The sequence below is a fragment of the Maniola jurtina genome, chromosome Z (genome assembly GCF_905333055.1).
Source record: "Maniola jurtina chromosome Z, ilManJurt1.1, whole genome shotgun sequence".
NCBI lineage: Eukaryota > Metazoa > Arthropoda > Insecta > Lepidoptera > Nymphalidae > Maniola > Maniola jurtina.
This window is the reverse complement of record NC_060058.1, coordinates 11,989,040-12,016,220: the sequence shown is the minus strand read 5'-3', so window position 1 is coordinate 12,016,220 and position 27,181 is coordinate 11,989,040. Positions and strand designations below refer to the sequence as shown.

General features: G+C 38.0%; 1 protein-coding gene across 1 annotated transcript in view; it reads right to left on the bottom strand.

Moving 5' to 3' along the window:
- LOC123880516 (glutamate receptor 1-like) overlaps positions 1-27,181 on the bottom strand; it is a 211,625-nt gene that overhangs the window by 129,478 nt on the left and 54,966 nt on the right. The window contains exon 4 of the mRNA XM_045928663.1: positions 10,797-10,949. Coding sequence (XP_045784619.1) covers positions 10,797-10,949 — 153 coding nt within the window. The remainder of the gene's footprint in view (positions 1-10,796; positions 10,950-27,181) is intronic.

Below are 27,181 nucleotides of genomic sequence, written 5' to 3'. Positions count from 1 at the left end.
GGAGTGGAGTCAGTGTAGAGTCTGTGTATAATGCACACATTTTGAGAATGCACTCGCCATATTTGTTCTTTGCGTCAATTTTTATGTCAAAAGTTCGGTTTATCCTTGAATTAACAGGGCTCTCTCCGTCACTTGCTCTATACAATCGTAGTTCCAATTTCATTTGAATATTAAGCAACCAAAGTCCATGAAATTTTGCAGACATATTCTAGAAACTAATATCTGTGTCTGTGGTGTTTTAGATTTTTCTAAAAATATGTAGTTTTAAAATTACAGGGCTCAAAGATTTGTTTGTGAATTTTTAAGACCGCGTAACTTTGTAACCGAATATTTTTACAGAAATCTGGAAAACCACAGGCATAGATATTAGTTTCTAGAACATGCCTGCAAAATTTCATGGATTTTGGTTGCTTAATATTCAAATGAAATTAGAACTACGTTTGTATGGAGCGAGTGACGGAGAGACCCCTCTTAAGGACTAAAATCACGAAATCGCAAAATACGAAAATCACCAAAGTACTATTTCAGTGTTTAGTCTAAGGATAAACCATATTTTTGACATGACAAAATATCTATGCATTCAACGTGTGAAGACCTTTATTAGTCCAAAGGTTGAACCTGTGACCTGTCGTATTTCGATTCCACTCCTAAACCTCTACTTTACTAAGGCTTCAGAATCCGACGTAATAATATGAAGCACAGAATACATGAAACTCAATAAGGGAAGATATAGACGTCTACAGAAAAGACAAGCCGTAAGAAATTTAATCTCGGCCTAATCTATTGGTAAACCCAAGTATTGGTAGGTCGATAAATATAATATGTATACCTGTATACTTGTGAAGTTCTTACGGTTTTATTGGTCTTGAAAGGTTTTGGGTGACAAGGGAAACGATTTGGGATGACATTTTAGTACAATTTTGTTTTGTTTTTTATTGGATTGTTTACTCCTAATCAAAAGTTTTATACAGAAGCACGCTAGTGATACGCCTAAATATTCACATTATTGCGTGTTATTGCCACGTTGCCACGCTACACAGTTCACAACAGTTAGGAAACTTCTAACAAACCGTCGAAGCTTCGCCGTCACTGGCAGATTTCAAATGTAGTACATTTGACACAGGTAGCCCTAATATAGTCCTATTTTTCTATGATTTTACGTCACCATAGCCTAATATTTGATATATCGTCTATTCAGAATCAAACCAAGAGTTCCCTCGCTCTAGTTTACTCTGACGCTACGTTATTGCTATGCCACATTGCTGCTACGCCACGATGGTGCTACGTCACGTTGCTGCGATGTCAAGTTGCTGCTACGCCACTTTACTGCTAACACAGTAGGCTTAGTATTCGATTTTAGGTCTCACCAAAGTTGATTTCGAGTGTCAACAGACTTCAGCGTTATAGAAAATAGATCTTAAACTGCCTTGTTTTAAAGTTTAAGTTCGTCCCTAAATGTACAGCCATTGCTCCAAGTGAAAACATCGTGAAATTTAAATCGGTGGTACTGAATTTTCGACTTTATATCAAGCACACTTACAGCTATTTTACTCTGACATTAATGTGTTTCGACGGTTGGTGAGATGTAGAATCTTATACTATGCCTACAGTTTGCTATAGCTGCTACGATAGGATTTTACTACGCCACCACGTTACTAATACGATGGGATGCGTTAAGTATGCTACGTCAAATCTTTTTTTTTTTTTTTTTGTTGACGCTGGGGAATGCATTTACGCATCCCCCCCGGAAGCTAGCCAGCCAGCTGAGGGAGGGTATGTCGGACTCGCCGGCCGAGAGGCGACCGGAATACCCAGTAAACCCCAGCGGCGCTACTGCGCGTCGCCTGGCGACTGGGTCACGGGAACGCCGAAGCAAACAACCGCGACCCAGCCAGCGACGTCTGCCGAGGCAGACCCTCCACCGGGGACCTACTCGGTCCCCACCACCGCACCTCCGGGACGCACCAACGAAGTGCGTCCTCCGACCCCGGGACGCGCACGTCGCCTGCATCCCATCCTTCGCTTCGTCCACTGTGCCCTCTACTAGTCAGAGGGACACGCGGAGAAACCTCCCCCCCCTGCCAGGTCATTAGCCATAGCCAACAATTTCTTCCAAGAGAAATTATTAGCCATGTTACCGGGGCGCACCGGCCCGAACACTGCTCTTCCTCTCGGACGCATCCAATAGGGACCAGCAGCATCCAGGCACACTGGGAGGTTACCTGGCTGGTGTAGCTACGGCAAGACATTGCTGCGCTACGCTACAGCTACGCCCTATTATAGGTAGGACAGTATACATTTGCTTAATATGAGATTTCACATCTTACCAAAAACGTTGATAGGATTTGAACGGCAAAATACTCAAGCTTTAAAGTAAAATGACTTTTAATAACCCCGTTTTAAAACTCATGTTTGTCCATAAATCGACGGTCAAAGCTCCAAGTGGAAACCTTACATACTGATGGGTTAGTGATGACGATGATGAAGAAATCTGTTCCTAAATAGATGCAATAAGCGTCAAAAATTACCTAACTTGTTGACGATTTGCAAGAAAGATGTGCATTCCGTCTTTTTATTTCATGGAAGGAATTTTTCTTGGGCTCCATTTTAAATTGCGAGAGAAGATAAAAAGCGGGCGTTTCCTGATCAAAACACGTCTCGGACTAATGACGGCTTCGCGGATTTTTATGGCATTTCCGGTTCTTCGGCCTGTTTTTTTCTATCTTGAATAAATTTTTACTTCCTTTTGCTGATAAAAATGTTTAAAGCGTGTTACACTTATTTTTTGTCTTAGGCTTGTTTTATTTGCGACTGGATTGAAGTGGCATTTATATATTTTTTGAATCTATTATCTAGACTCCGCAATATCGATCCAATGGATGGGCCATGTAAAGCTAGGAGACAGAAAGAGACGCTGTCGCATTTATAATATTCGTACAGATAAGAAAAAACTGACGGACTTATCAAATCAACGTACCTATAGCATGCCTATATCTCAATCTGTTGCGTCTAGTATAATATCTCTATGGTCTAGATACTTGTGATTTGGGTTTTTATAGGTTCTTTTCTATAAAGGATTTTGAGAACGTAATTTTTTTTTTCAAATTCAATTATAAGTAGGTACGTACGTAAAATTTCCGAAGCTATTTTAATTTAATTTTTGCCTTTCATATTACACATATTATAATATTATGATACTATGTCATTTAGTGGCACTTATTTCTATTTCAATATCGTACGCAGCGCATGCCACCTTTGACGATTCAGAATATGACAAAACAATATAAACTACGTTCTGAACTTTAATTAAAACATGTTTTGAATTTAGGTAATATGTCCGATCATAACTCATAATGAGATACTCTGGATGAGCCAAATGTTTTCCCACTATGCCCTTTGATGTAAGTTCGTACGAGTATCATAGTCAGTAAATTAATAATCCAGTGGGAAATCAGATTTCTAAAAGTACCTATTTGACCTAGTTAAGTTTATAAATTAAAAAGTTAACATATTAAAATCATCAGCGCACTACCTATTGAGTACAGGACTCCTCGCAGAATGAGAAGAGGTTTGGCCAGACTTTATGCAAATAAAATGAAGTACTCTCGAGCATGCAGGTTTCCTCACGATGTTGTCCTTCATCTTTATTAAAGTATATTTAATTAGTTAAAACACATATAACTTGAATTACTTATTCTGTGTTGAAGCTAAACAATCTTATTTATTCATTTATCAGTGCGGGAGATATTATAGTGCGCAAATATAGAAGCACTGTCTATTCCCTCTCTCTTATAGTGCTATGGGACGGAAATCCGACACGACCAGAGGGAGATCAGGCGCAACTCCGACAACTTTCCGTGCTCGCTGAGGCCTGGGGGTGAACTGACTCCGGGCTAGTCCTGATTAACAGAAAAAGCCTATACCTAATTGTCTAACGTTTATGTTGTGTAAACTTTATTAAGTACCTAGCTATCTAAATATATAAAAGGAAAACTTGACTGACTGGCTGTCTAACTGACTGATCTGCCAACGCATACCTCAAACTACTGGGCGGATCGGGCTGAAATTTGGCGCGGGCATAAGCTAGATTATTAGATAATATGTACCTATTACAGAAAATACAGCCGATATAAAACTACATATTGCGGAGTTAAAGAATTCAGACTTTGAGTTAAAATAAAGGATGTTCAATACACGAATCCCTATTTCCCAAAAACCCTATTAAATCCGTAAGTTTATAAGACAATCTTTTAATACATTTAAAAATCTTGTTGATAAGGGTTGGAATCCGATCCAATTTATCCTAAATAGTAATGGGAGAGGCTGTAAGTAAATGTGATTGTGTCGTATAGGGCAGCGACATATTGTCAGAAAAATCTGACAATTTCTGAAAAGCCTACTCAGCTATAATGTTACATTGATTGTGATTGCTAAATTAGTTTTTATCATATGATATAATACTAATACTATGAATGCGAAAGCATATTTTTGTTGTTGGTTTGTCCTTCAACCACGCTGCAACAGAACTGCGGATCGACGTGATTTTTTGCATAGATATAGTTGAAAAACTTGAACAGTAACATAAGTTACTTTTTATCGCGGAAAATTAAAGACTTCCAACGGGGTTTTCAAAACTTAAATCCACGGGGAGGATGTCGCGGGCATAATATTATAAATTGATGTTATTATTAGGTTATGACAAATTCAACAAGACGTCCACATGAACTTTAAAAAAACATGATTTAATTTATTTTTAGCCCCTCTTGAATAGAATTTCTTAAGCTTATTTTAAAGTTCCGGTTTCGGCTTTGGCCCCAGCCGAAGATTGTGGCGAAAGCCAATTAATCGGCTTCGGCTTTAGTATCGGCCAGAAATCGGCCTTTGGTCGGATACAAATGTTATTTTTTTTTTTTGTGTGGAGGAGGAAAATCCTCATGGATACCATCTGGCATGCCCGACTCCACCGCGGTGTTTCGCAGTGACCTACGGACTAAAAACCTCCTCCACTCTTCGGTATCTCCGCTCACGGCTTCCCGGAATTGCACGAAGCATTGCGTCAGGAAGGCAGCTGTTCTTTTAGGGTCTTTGTCTCTCCCATTCGTCATCTTCGCGCGTTTTCATGATGTGTTTGATGAACTAGCGTACTTTTCCCAGTCCTCCTCGTTCTTGAGCATTCTGGGAATCAGGTTCTTGGGAGTTAATGTATCTTCTTTTCCGTTCGCTAAGTTCCTGTTGATCAAACACACGGCACTCAAATATCGCATGCTGCGGAGTTGTTGTTGCACAAATGTTTTCTGACAGACACTTTCTGACAATATGTTGCCGGCCATAAACTGTCTCCCACTCTCCAAGCTCAGGGACCCAGAGATGTTAATGTTACGCTAGATGCGGCGCTTCATAATAACATCCCGTTCCAACAAACATCGTTGTCCGCTCTCCTATCAATCGTAATCGGCTTTTGCCGCAGTCCATTCATAAAAAGCGATCAAGTGCGCGTTGGACTCGCACACGGAGGGTTCCGTACCATCGTACAAGGAAATAACATTTTTTTTTGTGATTTAAGCAAAAATTCACCGTTTTCGGACTTTCATATTTACTTGTGCTACCAGCCTGACTGCCATATTTCATGATTCTAGGTTAACGGGAAAGTAACCTGTAGGTTTTCTTGACAGACAAATAAATAAAATAAATAAATAAATAATGGTTTATTCGCTGGAATGTGGGTACATTTGATTGAAGTTACCTTACACATTCTACCAGGTCTTGGTGTGCAAATACTAAATAAGTGTATCTTATATACGTAATATTACAATTATTCTGATGGATTACAATATGTTGAAATTATAAATTTAAACAATACTCAATCAACAGATTGACAACAAAATGACCCAACTTCTAAGTGTTCCTTTTGAGTTACGGAATTATAAAAATTAAATGTGCGTAATAAATCTGAATTCTTATTCGCGTTGTCATATTATTTGAGTAGGTGTATGTAGCTTCAGTACCTACCTATAGTCTATTCTAACTTATCAGTGTTCGTAGAAACGGACTGCCCCTAAAGCGGATGCCGATTGACAGGAATGCAGGATGTTGGTCGGAACATGTTGTTATTATGAAGCGCCGTATCTAGTAGATTCATAGATATCGTTGCCAGGGCGTTATATCGGTAGCTATCGCAGTATGCCGCAGGCGTCCACCCATTGTCCCATTCAATCCAATAACTTTAATAGTATACACAAACGATACTAATAACAAAATCCCCCGAAGATGGCCCGGGTTAGCGGAGATATTTCAGTTATTTGCTAACTCTTCGTAAATATTTCGCGAGGTATTGATATCGGCATTTATATAAAATTCTAACGATACACATGGTTCCTTAGAAATGTAACAACTCAACTTGTCTCCATTTCCTTGTCCCTATCTAGTATAATAAACAAATACAACTGACAACTTGTACGATTCAATAAAACAGAACAAGTGTAAATTAAAAATTTATAACACCCCCGACAAGTGAAGGTTACAGTAATAACTAGAAAAGAGCTGATAACTTTCAAACAGCTGAACCGATTTTCTTGAATTATAGCTAAGAACACTCTCGATCAATTAAAATCGGTTCGTTAGTTTAGGAGCTACGATGCCACAGACAGATACACAGATACACACGTCAAACTTATAACACCCCTCTTTTTTGGTCGGGGGAGGTCGGGGGTTAAAAATATGATTAATAGGTACGAGTACGAACGGATCCCTAACTGACTTTGACAAAATTGGAAAATTAATAGGTATTTAATTCGGTGGACTGTGGCTCTTTCAAAATCAATGGGTGGACTTGTGTCATTTTAGACATTGTTTAGACAAATTATCCTAAATCTCTGTCAATATAATATGTAAACGTAAAGCCTACCTTACCTAAGATTAGTCGTTTTGCCCCATCACATTAATATTATAAAACCGAAAGTTTGTATGTGTGTGTATGTTTGTTACTCCTTAACGCAAAAACTACTAGACGGATTTGGCTGAAATTTGGAATGGAGATAGATAATATCCTGGATTAACACATAGGCTACTTTTCCCCCCCAGTTTTTAGTTCCCACGGGATTTCAAAAAACCTAAATCCACGCGGGCGAAGTCGCGGGCATCGGCTAGTGGATCATACCTTTATGTTTTGCCTTATACTTAAATAGGGCGAAACCCATAAACTTGTTTGTTTTTCTGTTTCTCCCAGATTAATTGTTTCGACAAAGTTTCGACATTGATGTTTAGAGTGGTATGATAAAGTGTATTAGGTACCTACCTACTTGAAATTAATATGCCTAATGCTCTATTAATTAACATTTTTTTAAATTTATGCCTTCTTAGTATCTATAGACAGCATTTTATATTTAATTCAATTTATTTATTTTTAACTGTTTTATCTCTGGTAACATTAAGAAATGTCAGAATTCCACTTAATTGAAAACCAGCTTATACCTGGGCTTATATACTTAACTGTATCTACTTATAGTCTATACTTAGTGGGTACAGGTGGCTACAGAGTACCTAGGTACTTAAGCTGGGAAGCAGTTTTCAAAACAACTTACTCGAAATCCTTCACAGAGGTCTCCACACGCACTCGATGAACACTTTTTAGCACGATTCACACACATTACACATCTTGGCAACATATTGCCCACCACACAGGTATCACTTTAGACTATTATAATAGTCTAGACACAAAACACGAACACTAACCCCTATTTAAGGACTTATATTTACAACTTACACTGCGCCGGGACCTATACGAATTCAAGCGGCTTCGGCGCGCGCGCATGCAATGTAGCCGCTACACGAACTGAACTCTGAACTGCTGAACTGCTCGTACCTTCGTCCCTCAGCCCCTTCCACCCTCAACTATGCCCTATGCGAGAAAAATGGGATGCTATTCCGCGGGCAACGATTTGTTAGTCCAGGATTAAAGAAAGCTTCTGTCGCTCTACAGTCTACAGGTCCTCATCTGTACCTCTGATTCAAAGAATCACTTCAATCTGCAACTCTGGCGTGGCGTGAATGAAGGACAAATGGGTGAAAAAGCTTGCTATTCCACGTGATCTATTTTTCGTTCAGGATTAAAATTAGCATAGGCCACTCTACTTACAAGTTCTCAACTACTTATACCTACCCATGCAAAAATCACGTAGTAAGCATAAAGGGCTTTATTCCTGAAAATACAAATGAAAAAATACCTAAGTATAAGTATATAGAAGAAGCTGCCTATTCACTCTTGACTTGAAGCTACACATATTAAAAGTGGAAAGGAAGCTTACTAGCTCACCAGCTTAAGGGGATTCCCTAGCTGATGTCCGTGACTTCATCCACGTTGATTTAGGTTTTTTAAAAACCTGGGAATCCCGTGGAAACTGTTTGATTTTCTAAGATAAAAAGTAGCTGTCACTCTCCAGTTCTTTAACTATACCCACGTAAAAAATCACGTCAATCCATTACTCCATTGTGATGAGATTGAAGGATAAACCAACAAACAAACATACTTTTGTCTTTCGGATTTATACTTAGAACATGAAGAATGTTTCTCATGTACAATATAATAATATTATGTATTATAATAATTATTATTAGAATACAACAAACCGCATACTCGGAGTTCCGTGCAAAGCAAAGAATTTCACAATAACCGCGTCAAAGCAGGCATTCCAATAACCGTATTTCATCCTACGTCTGCGCTAATACATAGCTCTTCTAATTAATAATATGCAATAGATATCCCGAATGCCACACCATGTAATAAAATCATCATCATGATCAACCAAAAGACAACCTTTGCTTGACATCAGCTAGGCTTCCCCGACTGTGTGTCCACACACTGCTCTACTCGCGCAATTAATCGCGACGCGCTGCACTAGGTCGCTTGCCTTTACAACGCGATGGACGTCAAAACTGTGGCAGCGTGCCCGCTATTGCATACAGTTTACCAACAAAATAGGGAGCGATGGGCGTGAACGAGGAACATGCGAGTAACGCGGTCACACTACGTCTCTGCCTCCGTTCCTCGCTTCTTCCCATGCCACACGGGCAGTGTGTGGACGGGGGGTAAGATGTCTAGCATAATGCACAAAGGGAGATTTTTTTTGTATGGGGAAGAGGCCAACAAAAAGTTGTATATTGATTTATTCCTAATGTTCCTGCTCACTATGCCGTAGCAAACTATCAGGTAGTCTATACGCATTATCTATGAATCAGGCGCACTGTTGGATAGCATGCACACTCTTTTGACAGTTTCTCTTGATTCCAGTTAGATTTTTATAAAACGTTTATTCAATCTATTCTATTAAAATAATTTAATTCCTTCAAGTGTAATAAAATGATGATCAATAAACGCTACCATTTCTATCGGGCCTAAAAAATGTCTCCTTTGCACCTATAAGTTATAGGAAAACCTGAATACCTAAGTGTTTTCAAAGGTGTTTGAAGCCTGTCAATCCACACTTGGCCAACGTAGTGAACTATGGCATAAACCTTTTTCATTCCGAGAGGAAACCCGTGTTCAGTAGTGAACTGGTGCTGTGATAGGTGCAAAATAATGAGATGTAAAGGGAAAACGCCTGTATAAAAATAATAGCAAAGCTAAAGTATTGTGAATTAGTTCACAAATAATATAGGGATTAAAACGCCATCAGAATGATATTGTACTTACGTACATACGTTCGGATTTCTGACGAACGTAACGTATCGTCAGTGCAGTGGTTCAACATGAGTTCAGTGTCATTGTTTAGGGCAACGGTGAATTGCCAACCTCCGGTAGGAGATGGCACTAGAAGAAGAAGTACGTACGGGCTGCCGATAGTAGAGAATTGTTGGCAGCACAGAACTTAAAACGAAGTAGGGAGGCACTCACTCAGTCATGAGAGTTTGAAAGCGTCAGCCGTATTGATGATGTTCACAAAGAGCTGGAAGTTAGCCCACGTCTTGTTAATAATATGCAATAGATTTACCTATCCCGAATGACATACAATGTAATAAAATCACCATCATAATCAACCAAAAACATCCATTGCTTGACATCTAGATTTCCTTATGATGTCTATCATAATGCACAAAGAGAGAATATTTTTTTGAAAGGCCAACCAAATGTTGATTTGTTCTTGACGCGCCTGCTCATTAAGCAGTAGCAAATTATCAGGCAGTCTATACGCATTATCTATGAATCAGGCGCACTATTGGTCAGCATGCACAAATTTTTTAACGATTTCTCGTGATTCCGGTTAGACTTTCATATAAAATTTATTCAGTCTATTCTGCTGGTTAAGTTTAATATTTTCAAGTGTAATATTAAGATCAATAAACGCTAACATTTCTAGCGGACCTAAAGAAATGTCAGCTCTGCACCTACAAGTTATAAAGAAACCTGCATTTAGGAGAGTTTTCAAAGGTGTGTGAAGCCTGTCAATCCACACTTGGCCAACATAGTGAACTATGGCATAAACATTTTTCATTCCGAGAGGAAACCCGTGTTCAGTAGTGAACTGTTGCGGCGATAGGTAAAAAATAATGAGATGTAAGGGAAAAACGCCTGTTGAAATATAATAACAAAGCTAAAGTATTGAGAATTAGTTCGCAAATAATAATATTATAGTGACTAAAACGCCATCAGAATGATATGTACCTACTTACGGATTGCCGACGAACGCACATACGTAAACGAACGTCCTGGCTTAAGAACTTTCGCCAGTATAGTGGCTTTCATATAAAACAGTTGGCAGTAGGTACAGAACTTAAAACGAAGTATCTAGGTAGGTACTCACTCAGTCGCGAGAGCTTGAAAGCGTCAGCCGTATTGATGATGTCCACAAAGAGCTGGAAGTCGAGCCGTGTCTTGTTCTTGCTGTTAGAATACTGCAGCATGGCGAATTTGAACGCCTCCTGTATCTCCTCAGAGTGCTGCTCGAATACCACACCTATAACAAATGTAAATTAAAAATTTATAACACCCCCGACAAGTGAAGGTTACATTAACTAGAAAAGAGCTGATAACTTTCAAACGGCTGAACCGATTTTCTTGGATTATAGCTAAGAACACTCTCGATCAAGCCACCTTTCAAACAAAAAAAACTAAATTAAAATCGGTTCATTCGTTTAGGCGCTACGATGCCACAGACAGATACACAGATACACAGACACACAGATACACAGATACACACGTCAAACTTATAACACCCCTCTTTTTGGGTCGGGGGTTAAAAAGAGAAATCTTTAATACATAGGTACTTATAATTTTTGAAGGGCCTATAATGGTTTATGTTTAGGTGCAATTAATGAAAGTGATTAATTCATTGAGAAGGTAAACATAATAAATGTTTCACAGCTTTGAATTCAATATACCAAGTTTATATGTATATTAGATTCATTCAATTTGAAAAATTCGAATTCCCAAATTCACTGTGCTCGTAAACGCACCCAGGACCTTTCAATTATAAGACCACAGCGCTTACCACTGCGCTAGGAAGTTCGTCAAAATTTCAAAATTGCCATCTCGACCTGTCGCGTACTATAGGTATATAGTACCTTACTATAGGTACCATAATCAACAAGGCGATCCTATAAAGGTTCATATTTTCTCTAGAGATATGGAAGCCTAAAAACGCTAGAAGTGGTTGTAAACAAGCGATAATCTTTATAGGTATTTATTTGGAGTCGATTGTCTGATTGAATAAAAGCCCCGGTTGCCCATAGGTTATGAATATGAGTGGAGTGCGACCGGCACGGACGATTTATTATTTAGTGGCACTCGCGCACTGCCGGTAATTTATAGTTCGGCCCAGGTCCAGAGAAAAATCCGTTCATTGTTCTTGCCAGGAAACAAATCGTTATTGAAACATTTTTCATCGATATCGCGTTCAGTTGGACTGTGATCTCACCTAATGGTAATAGTGTAGTTCGTAATAATATTCTCCTCTCCAAATAAAAGCTAATTCTATTAATTCTTATTTGAAAAAAAAAAAAAAAAAATACGGGCACTTATTACAAATAAACTGTAGACCGTCCATGAGCCTCCATAAGAAGCGATTTCTTTAGAACACACTGCATTTTTGCATAGTGATCTTTTGGTCTTTATGGCACCACCAGCGTCAGTCCTTACGTAGTGAAATCAGGGAAAATACCCTAATCCAGTGCGGAATTAAAATGCCATAAGCCTACGTTTTCGTATTAGTTTACAAATTGTGAAAAAACAAATTAATTAATTAAATTTGAATTTCGCGGTCACTTCCACTACTAAAAAGTGCGCGAAAATTCAACTAAAGTAATAGGACTTTAGAGCTAGCAAGGAGCTTGTATTTTTGGTGGAGGCGTTGCTGATCACAAAACCCCGCCCGGAAGCCATATTGCGGGCGACGACGGAAGGGGTTGTCATTATGTAATTGCGTAAGCGCCGCCTGAAAACATACTCATTTGGAAAAAAATAGACTTCCTTCTTTTAGTGTGGCTACGGCGCCCGTCGCGGTAGGGTGTGTGTCCGTTGTTGCCACCATCAGATGCACGCAGAGAGTCGCATAAACACGTACACAACGCCTGCAAAGTTTTTAGCATGAGTAGGTATTTTTAACCAACTTCCAAAAAGGAGGTGGTTCTCAATTCGGCCCGATTTTCGGTTTTTTTAACGTAGTATATACTTACACCGATTTTTTCGAGGTTTCTGGACCCATATCCAATTTTTTTTAATCAACAGTAAAAGTTACCGTGGGCGTGGTGGTCCCACATACATTTCTGGATCCAACTTCTCAACTCTGATGCTGCAAGGTACTCCTAAGCCGTGAGGATTCGCGAATTTCTGATAGTGAATTGATATTTTAGGTATCAAGCAACGGCTTCATGATTATACCTACTCCTAGTCTGAACTCCTCAAACCTGATGATGCAGGGTACAGCACTCCTAAACCGTAGAGAACCAGAAACTGTTCTTGGTGAAATAATATTGTGAATGCCAAGCATAGGCTTTATTTTCAAAATCAAAATCATTAATTCAAGATAGGTACCTACCTACTAATTGTAAGTACTTACACCTTTTGTTTGTCCGCTTTGTTAGATTTGAAAAATGATATACCTAGGTAGTGGTGATAATTAATTACGTTTACTTAAAACCAAAGCTACGAGGATTCCAAACGCGCCAAAGTCTGAGAAGAGCCCACAACAAACCCTGGCGGGTGCTTATTCTTTTTTTTTGTTATCACCACATTACAAAATCACTTAGATAGATAGATAGATAGATAGATAGAAACTCTTTATTGCACACAAAAAACACATATAAGGATAACAACACAGTAAGAAGAAAACAGAAAAAAACAATTGTGTGCAAAGGCGGCCTTATTGCTTGGAGCAATCTCTACCAGGCAACCTTTGCTGAAAGGAGAAGTTCTAGGAAGGAGGTTGGATAGTACCAAGTCGCAAGGAATTTTTTTTTACAAAGATTTATATATATACTAATAAACATAAAAAGTAATTATATATATATAATATATAAATTGGTCTACTTTTTTTTTTTTTTTAATTATAATAATGTGTGAAAATATTACAATAAAACTTAAAGCTAGCCTTATCTAATTACTGTACAAATCATGCCCGCGTGGAATGGTGCCAAGAATACTGGCTGCATTTCCGCGTTGGACAGCCAGGCTGATCCGTTGCGCAAAAAATGAGCCAGCCCTTCTGTCACCCGATGAGGCTATTAAACGCGGTGAAATGTCTCGTAAAAATTTCTTTGCACTAAGACTCCATGGCCCCAGGGTCTCCACGGCAAACGGAACAAAAATGTAACTCTCAATAAGAGAGGCATACTTGCGCCGCTTGCCGTTTTCAGCCATTTCTGCTGCGGCTCCCGGTCTTGATACTGTCTCCCTGATATGACACGGGGCCAATGTGTCAACGCACGTTGCGTCCCACATTAGCGCCCGTCCCCGTTCCCAGGGAACCAGCGTCAATCCATCAGGTCTCTTGCCATCATCCCGACTAATCCCTGCCGGCTCAATGAGCGCAGGAACGTCTATGGTGGCAAGAGCCCTTTTGATCGTGTCGTTAAGAGAGCCATGCCTAAATAGCCTACCAGCGCTCCTTTGGCAAGAGAGTCCGTGAATTCCAAATTTATCAACCTCTTTTCCACACGGACATCTGTGCTGATGGCACAGCGGTGTTCCCAATCTGAGACCTAGAGCCACACGAAAACTTTCATTATCTAAAAGGGTGCCGAGATTTTTGGATGGCAAGGCATGAAGCCAATACCCAGATTCCTTTTCCGATAATGCTAGGAGCCTGGCTTGATCTCTGTCACTTGTAAGATTTTGCAGCAAATTTGAATGTGTCAGCTGAACCAATGGCAAATCCCAAAGTTTTTGTGTAGAACGTTCCTTTGGAATATCGACATTGGGACATCTGACCTTCCAACTCTCTAGGGCCTCTGTGGCATAGGTCAATGATATTGAATTTGATTTGAGAATTTGAGAGCTAAGCTCTCTTATACTATGCACAGAGGACAGAAAAGCTGGAAGAGCTACACTGGAAATTTTCCTCACGCCGATGCCACCGTACTTGACCGGTAAAGTAGCTTGGTTCCAGGAGTGCTCATCAAAAGTTAAATTTAGAATTTGTTCTAGTGTACTTTTAAGGGTGGCATCCATATTATCGAGTAGTCCAGGAAATTTCCAAATTGGGCTCGCGCGAAGGATATAAATTAATTTAGGTACGAAAAGGCAATATTTTAGGATCGAAAATGCAATGTGAGAATTTAGAGCGCCCAATTTGTCGGTATTAGCCGAAAATGTTCTAATTTTTTGATCCAAAAGTGGTTGTATGGATTCATTATAAAGAGGAGCACCAAGGAGGCAAAGTGAATGTTTATTGAGTATCTTAATGCTAGGGGTAATTTCGTTAAATAAATCAGAGGCCAATCGTATTCTATCTTGCGACAGTTTTTCTGTGAAAAACAATTCGCATTTCGAAAAATTTAGTTCTAAACCAATTTTGCCAAACTGTTGCTTAATATGGTTAAGATCTTTTAGAACGTCATCCACGTTGCCCCCAATGGTTCCATCATCAAGATACCATATGTTAAATTTAGATGTTAAATTTGAAATATGGTTATGGATCCCTAAGCTGAACAAGGCCGGACCTAAAGGATCCCCCTGCTGAACGCCTACAGAAGACTTAATATCGCTATCTCCAAAAAATAATTTTGAAGCTGAGCTGTAACATTGCCAGACATATGGATAAATTTCAGGAAGTTGCGTTGAGACTTCGGTCAGCAAAGTTGCCCTGTCCAAAGAATTAAAGGCATTCTTTACATCTACTTTCAGCAGTACTTCAACCTCGCCATTCGCTAAGAATGTACGAGCCGAATGAACTGCTGCTTCACAACCTCCTTTACTGCCGAATCCAACTTGAATAGGTTGGAATTTATCCTTTAGGGTAGAGACTATGTGTTTACACGCTAATTTTGACGCCAAACGGCGAAACGTACAACCAACAGCGATGGGACGGATGCCGCCATCTTTCTTATTAAAAGCACAAAGCCTCGCACCATAAAGGAATGGTAAAAAGGATGAATTTACCTCGCCAGATAACATGAGATTACAAAGTCTGGTAATGTCGCTCAGTAGCGCCCTGCCGGCGTCCCCAGCAGTAACTCCCACAAGATCCTTAAGATGTTGTGGCGTTATGCCGTCCATGCCGCCAGCAGAGCCACTAGAAAACGACATTATCGCAGCGTAAGTATCTTCGTCCTTTATCTGTAAGTGAGAAGTGTTAGAAGGTGGGTCTGGCAGCAAAGAATCGATATTTGGTAAAGGATGCTTTTCACGTAAAGCTTCTAGCGTTATATCATTGAATGGAGCTAGTGTATCATTAGAAAACAAAATGCGGGCAGCGTTTTTAAGATCCCCATCCATAACTTTGTTTTCCACAATTTTCTTCAAATTATAATTTTGTGTACGAAAAGAGCAGTCAGGAATTGGAAAAACGCGATTAGCCAAACTATTTTTTTTTAATTTACTACATAACGACCCGCTTTCTGTTTTATTTACATAGAAATGTCTGTATGCGAAAAAAAAGAGGTTTTGCCAATCCAAAAGTGAATTTGATAGTACATTTTGGATAGTATGCGATAAGGATCTAGCTAACGATATCCTAGCTCCTCGGGGAATGCGTTTTACTAATGGGATATTTTGACTATATTTGGATAATACAATTTCAAATGGTACCTGGTTATCGCTTCCTGATTGGGTTTGATCGCACATTAAATTTGGGCATGTAAGAGGCCGTGTAGGCGGTCCGTGACAACGTGCGATGTGAATATTAAGGCCTTTGCGACCCTTAAACCGCCTGCCATCGCTACAGTGGGAGCATTCTAGGTATTCACCTTGAGAAGCACTGGGGTTCATACTTCAAAACACGTAAAAAGAAAAACACTAAAACACTACACAATAGCGTCTATAAGCGCGCGGAGCCCCGACTGCGGCAACCAGGAAGCCCGCAGAGCAGGCGCTGCCCGTTGAGGCCCCTGAAACAAAAAGTGCTGTTAGTATCGCATATCAAAGGTGAAAATAATACCACGGGGTATTTCGCGAATAAGAGCCAATTTGATGCCAATATTACTCCAAAATAACCGCGCCAAATATTAAATAAATAAAAATTTTGAAACGAGACAATTTTTCTCGTTTATATAATAATATTTAATGTAAGTAGGTAGGTACTTAGAACTATCAAAGCTGATTGGCAACTCATTCCCAAGCTTTCGTATCATTTAAATAATCCTTTACATATATATTATATAATTTTAGTAATACGTCTAAGTATTGCCTTTCTACCACTTGTTTGAAAGCAGAAAATCTGCACTTCTATTTTTTGTATTTTTTGTTGGTACCACTGGAGCGTTCCCATCTCATTTAGTTGAAAGCCTGCCTGGAACATTAATATTTCACTTATCAGGGGTCCTAGGGCTGGGAGGGACCTAATCTCTTCGGACGAAGCAACTCGTATAATTGGGATAGAACTTCACTTCAGGTAAGTTCGTTTAATCATCAATTATACCTCATTGCTTCGTCCTTTGAGATTAGGTATACATTGTAGATTTTGAAAGAGAGATAATATGTATATATTTTGAATATAAAAAAAAATATGTACATATTATATTATATTATTCAATTATACCTCATTGCTTCGTCCTTTGAGATTAGGTATACATTGTAGATTTTGAAAGAGAGATAATATGTATATATTTTGAATATAAAAAAAAATATGTACATATTATATTGAATCAAATATATTTATATATAAATATATATGTATATGCTATATATGACAATATAGTTACTTGCATATAATATAAAAGGGATACATATAATATAAAAAATAATAATATAATAAATAAAAACAATATTTAAACTATTATGGCATAGATAAGTAGAATTCTTTCAAACGATTTTTAAAAATGGGCAGGGATTTCGAGCTTCGAATATTCTTGGGGAGGTCATTCCACAGTTGTACTGCATATACCGTAAAGGACCTCCCGTAGAATTTTGTGTAATTTCTTAGGTACTTGTAGGTAAGTAGGTAGGTACTTAGAACTATCAAAGCTGATTGGCAACTCATTCCCAAGCTTTCGTATCATTTAAATAATCCTTTACATTGTAATCGGATTTTTCAGTCAGTTTACGTTTTATTTTTGAACTAGCTGATGCCCGCAGCTTCGCCCGCGTGGATTGGTTAGATCCCCTGCAGCATCAGGACTGAGGAGTCGGACTCCACATTTTTTATGAAACAATGTCGCAAAGTTCCTCTATCGATTAAAAAAGAAATGACGCAAATCGGTTCAGAAATCTCGGAGATTTCGGTGTACATAGGTAGAAAAACACAACTCCCTTTTTGAAAGTCGGTTAAAAAGTAGCCTATGTTACTCCCTGGTCAATTCTCTACTTGTCTGTGAAAATCCCGTCAAAATCAGTTCAGCCGTTCCCAAGATTAGCCTTTTCAAACAGACAGACAGACAAAAATTTGAAAAACGTGTGATTCAGTTATAGTATCGTTCAAATAACCATATGACCTTAAAATGCGGTAGTTATTTCGAAATTACAGACAGACACTCCAATTTTATTTATTAGTATAGATTCCAAGTCCCATCTCTTCAATCTGCTGCTGCTGCAAGATGCTGCAAGGTATCTACTGAACCCCTAAGCTGTGTGGATTTGGAAAGTTTTACTGGTGAATTGATATTTTAGGTACCAAGCAACACTACTTAGTTACAATACAAGTGTAAATTAAAAATTTATAACACCCCCGACAAGTGAAGTTACAGTAATAACTAGAAAAGATCTGATAACTTTCAAACGGCTGAACCGATTTTCTTGAATTATAGCTAAGAACACTCTCGATCAAGCCACCTTTCAAACAAAAAAAAAACTAAATTAAAATCGGTTCATTAGGAGCTACGATGCCACAGACAGATACACAGATACACACGTCAAACTTATAACACCCCTCTTTTTTGGTCGGGGGTTAAAAAAGCTTACTAAAATAAGTATACAGGTACTTAGGTATTAAAAACCGACTTCCAAAACCACTACAAATTAAAAAATAATTTTTGTTTCTACACGTGTAAGTAATGTAAGTAGGTACTTATGTTTGACGTCGGGCAAGCATAGTGAAATAAACTAGGAATCAATGCGTGAAGTACCTAATCCCCGACCCAAAAAGGGGGGTTATAAGTTTGACGTGTGTATCTGTCTGTGGCATCGTAGCGCCTACACGAATGAACCAATTTTAATTTATTTTATTTTTGTTTGAAAGGTGGCTTTATCGAGAGTGTTCTTAGCTATAATCCAAAAAAATTGGTTCAGCCGTTTAAAAGTTATCAGCTCTTTTCTAGTTTTTTTGTAGAAAAGAAGGTTAACTAACCGTTAGGTTCATAATATTAATAAGTATGTCAATTGAAAATGTCAAGCTGTCACGATGGAAGTTGCCTGGATACATAATTATTTATTAGAAAATGATGTTTTGGAAAACTCGGCTACTTTGGATCGTAGGCGCGGAATAGGTAGCTAAGCATTAGCTAAGTATACCTAATCCAAGAAAATCGGTTCAGCCGTTTGAAAGTTATCAGCTCTTTTCTAGTTACTGTAACCTTCACTTATCGGGGGTGTTATAAACATCGATGGTTATAAAGTACCTACATAGTTTAGGAGTGCCGTAATCTGCATCATGAGGATTAAGCAGTTGGGACTTGGAGTCCAAGAATAAAGTCATTGCTTGGTAAGTACCTACAATATTAATTCACTATGAACACTTCCTGAATCTTTATTACTTAGGCGGGCAGTAACCCTACAGCATCAGGATCAAGGTGTTGGATCCGGAAATTTTTATGGGGCCACCACAGAAATTTGTATTATTTACATTTTAAAAAAACCGGCCAAGTGCGAGTCAGACTCGGTTCCGTACTCGGGTTTTTTTTCTAACTTTTTTAAGGTTAAATCAAAAACTATTACACATAAAAATAAATGAAAATCTGTTTTAGAATGTACAAGTAAAGCCCTTCCATATGATACCCCACTTGGTAGGTATAGTTATCTTACTTTGAAAATTGAAACACATTTTAATTTTTTTTAATGATTTAACCACAAATTCGCGGTTTTCAGATTTATTCCTGTACTTGTGCTATAAGACCTACCTACCCGCCAAATTTCATGATTCTAGGTCAATGGGAAGTACCCTATAGGTTTCTAGACATACCTACAACAAAATTATCCTATGCAAATCGGTCCAAAAACCGTCGTTTCCAAAATACTCCTATAGAACAATAAACGTTTTAACAACTGCGGGGAGAGCAAAAATAAAGACTTTCAATACGTGCTACGAAAAATAAAAAAATATATATTTTTGACTACCGTATTGATATGGTCGACATAAACAATAATAATATTATGGTAAGATACTCGTAGCTATGTTCCATTTCATGAGCAACAATAATTTTTTTTTGCTCACTTGAGTTACTGATCATCATCTATCGCCAGTTCAATACTGAAAAACTGTAATAGCTTAGTGGTTAGGACGTCCGTCACCTTATTGTAGGTCCGGGGTTCGATCCCGCACGCACCTCTGACTTTTCGGATAATATGTGCGTTTTAAGAAATTAAATACCTATCACTTGCTTTAACGGTGAAGGAAAACATCAAGGATCGTGAGGCGTGAACTGCATGTCTGAGAGTTCTTCATAAAGTTCTCAAAGGTGTGTGAAGTCTGCCAATCCGCACTTGGCCAGCGTGGTAGGCTAAAGCCAAAAACCTTCTCACTCTGAGAGGAGACCTGTGCTAAGCAGAAAAGGTCCGTAGCGGCTGTCGTAGTATACATACAGAAAGAACTAAATACAGACCGTAGGTAGCACTGCTGTAGCGAAACCGTAGTAAAATATTAGGAGTGCACAACTAGTAAGGAGGTTATCTTAGGGAACCTGTTTTTTTAAAATAAAAAAGTGCGCTAAAATTGGAGGAAAATACTAGAAGTGCACAACTAATAAGGAGCTTATCCTAGAGAAAGAAGAGACGCCATTTTTAGGGTTGCGTACCTCAAAAACGGAACCCTTATAGGATCACTATGATGTCTGTCCGGCTGTCTGTCTGACTATCTGTCTGTCTGTATGTCTGCGTGTCTGTCTGTCTATCTGTCCATTCGTCCGTCCGTCAGCCCGTTGTGTTTGTCAAGAAAATCTGTAGGGTAGGTACTTCCCGTTGACCTAAAATCATGAAAGGCAGGTAGGTAGGTCTTCTAGCACAAGTAAAAGGAAAATCCGAAACCATGAATTTGTGGTTACATCACAAAAAAAAATTAAAATGTTTTCATTTTTCAAAGTAAGATAACTGTACCAAGTGGGGATATAATATGAAAGAGCTTTTCCTGCACAATCTAAAACAGATTTCTATTTTTTCCAGATTTCTGTTAAAATATTCGGTTTCAAAGTTACGCGGTCTTAAAAATTTTCATACAAATCTTCGAGCCCCTGTAATTTTAAAACTACATATTTTTAGAAAAATCTAAAACACCACAGACACAGATATTAGTTTCTAGAATATGTCTGCAAAATTTCATGGACTTTGGTTGCTTAATATTCAAATGAAATTGGAACTACGATTGTATGAAACGAGTGACGGAGAGAGCCCTGTTTAAGCATTCTAGTTTGAACCCTCGGTGCGCAAGTCTGGCTCGCACTTGGCTGTTTTTTTTTCTTAAATCAAAAAGTGCGCTAAAATTTGAGAATAATAATAGGAGTGCACAACTAGTCAGGAGCTTATCCTAGGGAAAGGAAGACGTCATTTTTAGGGTTCCGTACCGCAAAAACGGAACCCTTATAGGATCACTATGTTGTCTTTCTGTCTGTCTGTCCGTCCGTCTGTCTGTCTGTCTGTCTGTCTGTCTGTCTGTCTGTCTGTCTGCCTGTCCGTCCTTTCGTCCGTCCGTCCGCCCGTCGTCTCTGTCAAGAGAATAGGGTCCTTCCCGTTGACCTAGAATCCTTTTGGGCAGGTAGGTAGGTCTTATAGCACAAGTAATATAAAGGGAAAATCGTGAATTTGTATTATAGTTACATCACAAAAAAATCGGCCAAGTGAGAGTCAGACTCGCGCACTGAGGGTAGGTACCGTACGCGGGTAATTTTCCGACATTTTGCACGATAAATCAAAAACTTTTATTGATAAAAATCAATAAAAACCTGTTTTAGAATGTACATACAAATAAAGCCCTTTCATATTATGATACCTCACTTGGTATAGTTTATCTTACTTTAAAAATTAAAACACTTTTTTTAAATTATGTAAACACAAATTCACGGTTTTCAGATTTATTCCTTTACTTGTGCTATAAGACTTACCTACCTACTAAATTTCATGATTCTAGGTAACCGGTAAGTACCCTATAGGTTTTCTTGACAGACACGACGGACGGAGTACGGCCGGACGGACGGACGTCTTACCTACTTAACATCCGTAGGCAAAGTCATGATGGCTGGAAGTGCTCACGCGCCGCCCACAAAGCGGAATGTAGCACACTTCCTTAAGATTTGTGTTGTCCTAGTATATTGTGGTAGGTACAGCTAAATATTGCTACTTTGTGCTTTTTCCGACGGCATTCGAACCAGTGAAGTGATTATTTTGACGATTCAAAAGCAAAGTAAAAGTTTATTTGAATAAAAATATATTATATTCTATTCTTCATCAGAAAATTAATTAATATATGTATGTGGTTTTAACTTTTTTGACTTCTTCATCTAGGAATCTCTAACTTTTCAGTAATAAGTATAAGCTTCTTAAGTAATTAAATATCCCATTACAAAAACATTTCATGTGAATAATAAGGGTCAGTTCCTATCAAAAAATTTGAACCATCAAAAGTACTGAATATCAAAAAAAATTCAAAAGAAAAATAAAAAAAATTATTTCACAATTTTTGTGGCCCCACTGTACTATAATATGCTATGCCCAGTTAAAACCCTACTGTTTACTAAGCTATTACACTGATCGCGAGCAATTTGCTCTTATCCATTGAGGAGTTCTGTTCTCCATCTCCGAAGATATGCATCAGATCTTCACCAAATTTATATGGGACCACCTGCACAGTATACCCTTTCAAACAAAAAAAAATTCCAAATCGGTCCAGGGGTCTTCGAGTAATCGGGGAACATACATAAAAAATAAAAAAAAATCCGATGAAATTGAGAACCTCCTCCTTTTTTGGAAGTCGGTTAAAAATTAGGGCCAGTTTTTTGCTAGGCTCGGTAAATGGAACCATACAGTTTTACAAGGCGCATCTTCTTCGACCACCTACAATTATTTGTCATCACATTCTTGTGGATCCTGTTAAAATATGTTCAAATAATTTATGCCCCAATAATAACGCCACAATATGAAGTTCATTTGGGACTGGCTATGGTTTCCTTGTTTTCGGCTTTGTATTCCTTTGATTTTGTTTAATTTTAAAAAAATGTTGCCAAATTGAAAACAAGAAAACCATTGCCAGTTCCAAATGAGCTTAGAATCAAAAGGCCAGCGTGGTAGACTATATGGCGAAAAACCTTCTCACTCTGAGAGGAGACTCGTGCTCTGTAGTGAGCCGGCGATGAGTTGATAATGATCAGGATGAGGTGATAATATTATTATAGTGCTTATAGTCCTTTTAATTTTTTCTAATATTTTAACTTTTCCTTTGTCCTTTTACTTCGCGAAGTCCCCTACAGCGAACATTTAACAGGGCACTCTCCGTCACTTACTCCATACAATCGTAGTTCCCATTTCATTTGAATATTAAGCAACCAAAGTCCATGAAATTTTGCAGACATAGTCTAGAAACTAATATCTGTGTCTGTGGTGTTTTAGATTTTTCTAAAAATATGTAGTTTTAAAATTACAGGGGCTCAAAGATTTGTATTTTTCTTTAAAAAAGGCCTAACTTTGTACTCGTTTTTCTAGACAACGAAGCAATTTAATGAAATTTGGAAAAACCACAGACCTAGAAAATTTAATGAATATTATGCAGTAAAAAAATTATCATTATATATTTTATATTGTTATAATTATGTTGGAACTACGAAAAGCAGAAATTACACCCAGAAATCTTGAAAATTTCGTGCTGTCTCGATTTGTGCAAGCGGGGTGGTGAAGTGCGGGGGACGACACGTGAAACTGACAGAAACTGACAGTCTAAACACACGGGCCACATTTAGACTGCACCCAACTCCAAACTTGTCGATAGGTCTAACTAAATACACTGGTACATTTCAACTTGCGTTAGACGTATGCGTTACCTACTCAGACGTATGCCTGTAGATAAAAATATGTCTCATGTTTGCTGGCAATGTATTCTATATGTAATGCCATATCACAGGTCACTCTCTGATTTATTGCTAACAATTTACTTCCAAATGCAAAGAAATCTAAGTGTGTTGAATTCACACTGCCCAATACCAGGACCTTAAATGACATAAATTCATTGATAAATAATCATATGTTGAAAATAAAGGAGAACCCCGTGTTTCTCGGTATAACGTTAGATGCAAAGCTTCTATGGAACACCCATATATCAACACTTGATGGTAAACTATTATGTCTTACGGACTCTTCCTATGAGATAAAGCGGTAGATATTGAGAAAAAAATGTATTACAGAAAAGGACAGGACGTGCAATTTATAATTTAAAACCGCGCGCTGCCATACAATAAAAATATAAGGAAATAAGTACCTTATCTATTATCTTATAGTAGCTTCTAAATATATTTACAACTAGCTAATGCCCGCAGCTTCGCTCGCGTGGATTTAGGTTATTAAAAATCCCGATCCTTTCATTTCCCAGAACAAAAGTTGCCTCTCCGTAATAGCCCGTCCCCGGGATGCAACTTGTTTCTGTATCACGTAAGAACATTTAAACGGATGATCCTTTTCAAATCCCGAGGGATCACCAGGATTTAGGAATGCAATTTCTTACAGCATCAGGGTTGAGGTCAACGACAAAGTATTTACTTGGTATAGATACCTTCAATATCAATTAATAATCGACATTAGCTTTAGTAGTCAGGTCTCCTGCAACATCAGGATTGAGGAGTTGGAATCCAAATTTTTTATTGAACAATGTCGCAAAAAACTACCCAAAATTACGCAGTTAGCTTACCTGCCAAATTTCATGGTTTTGAGTCAACGGGAAGTACCCTAGAGGTTTTCTTGACACCCACGACAGACAGACAGATAGACAACAAAGTGATCCTATAAGAGTTCCGTTTTTCGTTTTAAGGTACGAAATCCTAGAAAACTTAGGAACGGCATTCCGAACCAGTGGTAAATTTTTCTGACCATTCAAAAACACTTTGAAGTTTACCTAAAAGTTTACAGGAATAAAAATTTATCATTGTATTCCATTCCATTTCATTCTATTCCATTCTGTTCAAAGATAAATAGAAAATAAAAATATTTGTCACCGAAACAATAATTTACGATACATCAACCAATATCAATTTTACTGATGACAATCTGACTACACCAAAGTGAATGACTACTATAATATCTATGATATACGACTAACATAATATGTATTATAAATTGTGTGCCGTTTGCATTCTCACTAAGTTCTCATTAAGTTTGTTTTATTTGGTTAAAATTTCTGGCATTTATATTGTTATGACGTTTAATTGGCAAACAGTCTATTTATTGGCTGAAACTCAAAAATTCAGCCAATCACAACAAAGAAAATATTGTAATAATGATCGATGCAGCTTTCTGTAATTGAAAACAAAATATTTGACATTAACTTGAATGTGACAGTGTTTTCCGAATAGGGTTGCCAGAGGCCCCGTATTTTACTGGTTACCCCGTATTTCAGGATAGAGAAACCGGTAATTATGAAAATAAAATACGGGGCAAATAAAACTAAATATTTTTAGGGTTCCGTAACTCAAAAGCAAAAAGAACTCTTATAGGATCACTTCGTTGTCTATCAGTCTGTCTGTCTTTCCGTCTGTCCGTCTGTCCATCTGTCCTTCTATCCGTCTGTCATGTGTTCATGAACAAATATTAGTATTTTCAATTTTCAAAGTAAGATAACTACATATATCAAGTGGGTTATCATATGAAAGGGCTTTACCTGTTCATTCTAAAACAGATTTTTATTTATTTTTATGCATAATTTTTTTAATGCATAACAGTTTTTGATTTCTCGTGTAAAATGTCGAAAAAATACCCGAATCGGAACCCTCGGTGCGTGAGTCTGACTCGCACTTGGCTGGCGAAACCGAACACTGACGTTATGTCCAGTAGAAAGAATATTTTCCTTTTGCGGCAATGCGTAGCCGAAACCCACTCGATATTGATCATGGTCGTAGCCAAGGCGGCGGGACTTGGTTTGAGGATGTTAGCCTTTTTTTATACAAGTTAGCCCGTCACTTTAATCTTTTCTAGTGGTAAGTGATGATGCAGTTTAATTTTTTGGCCGTTAGGGCCATACTAACCATATAACTAGCCATGACCGAAGCCTCCCACCAGACCAGAAATTTAGAAATGGCGACTGCGCTTGGGAAGCCGTCAAAAACCTAAGCCTAAAATAATACTTACACTATTTCTTGCATTTGCTTACCAATTTTTTTTTGGAAATATATCAAACATTTCGCGCTCACTTCACTCGCGCTTTGAATTTGTATTACTTGGTGTAAGCCCCGCAATTTCGTTTGCATGAATTTAGAGTTTTAAAAATTCCGTGGGGGATTTTCCGGACTAAAAAGCTTATGTCTGGGATGCAAGTTACCTCTGAATAGTAAGTACCAAAATTTTGGTAAAGAAGATGGGCCGTGAAAGGGTAACAAATAGATAGGCAAATAGATATACTGTCGTATTCGTAATATTAGTATGGATAGGGAGCTTTAAAAATAAAATCTTGCCATGGCTAAACTCGTTTCCCTTTCACTTTAATTCTTTCTGTATTGAACTAAAAACACTTACGCTCACTGCGCTCGCGCTTTTTTATTGTTGTATTTTATCTCACTGTCAAATTGAAAGGCGAAATTCCACTAACCAGGTAATTAGCCCATAAAGTTGAGCGAATGTTTTTTTCCTCATGACATGATTCAGTTCCGGCCCTGATAAAACCTCTCCCGAAATCGATTCCTGGCTTCGGCCATAGTATTGATACTGTGAAGGTGGAATTACAAATTAAATGTAATTTTAAGTTAAAATGAAAAGATTGTATGCATGAAATGTATAACATTTTGCTTTACAAAACTAAGAGTTTTTAAAAGCTATTTAAATAAATAAATCTTTTATTTAAAACCACATTGCAAACACAGTTCACCAATCAAGACACGGCAACATACAGAGAAAAAATACAAAACTTACAAATAAACTGAAATATCTAAATAGGCTTTCCATGCATTTCAGAGAGAACCACCGCCTATTTCTTCAAATACTTCAAATTTTCAAATTTCTTCAAATCTAAACCCCGTATTTTTGATGGTGGTAGCCTGTAAATCAAAAAGAGGCAGGTGGCAACCCTAGACTAGACTTAGACAGAATGAAAAATTGTTTTCATTACTCGGTATGCCTACTGCCATAGTGTGACAGAAAGTGTGACGGTAGTTGTGACCTCTGATTGGCCGACTCTCTTTCACTATTTGCTAAAATTGATGA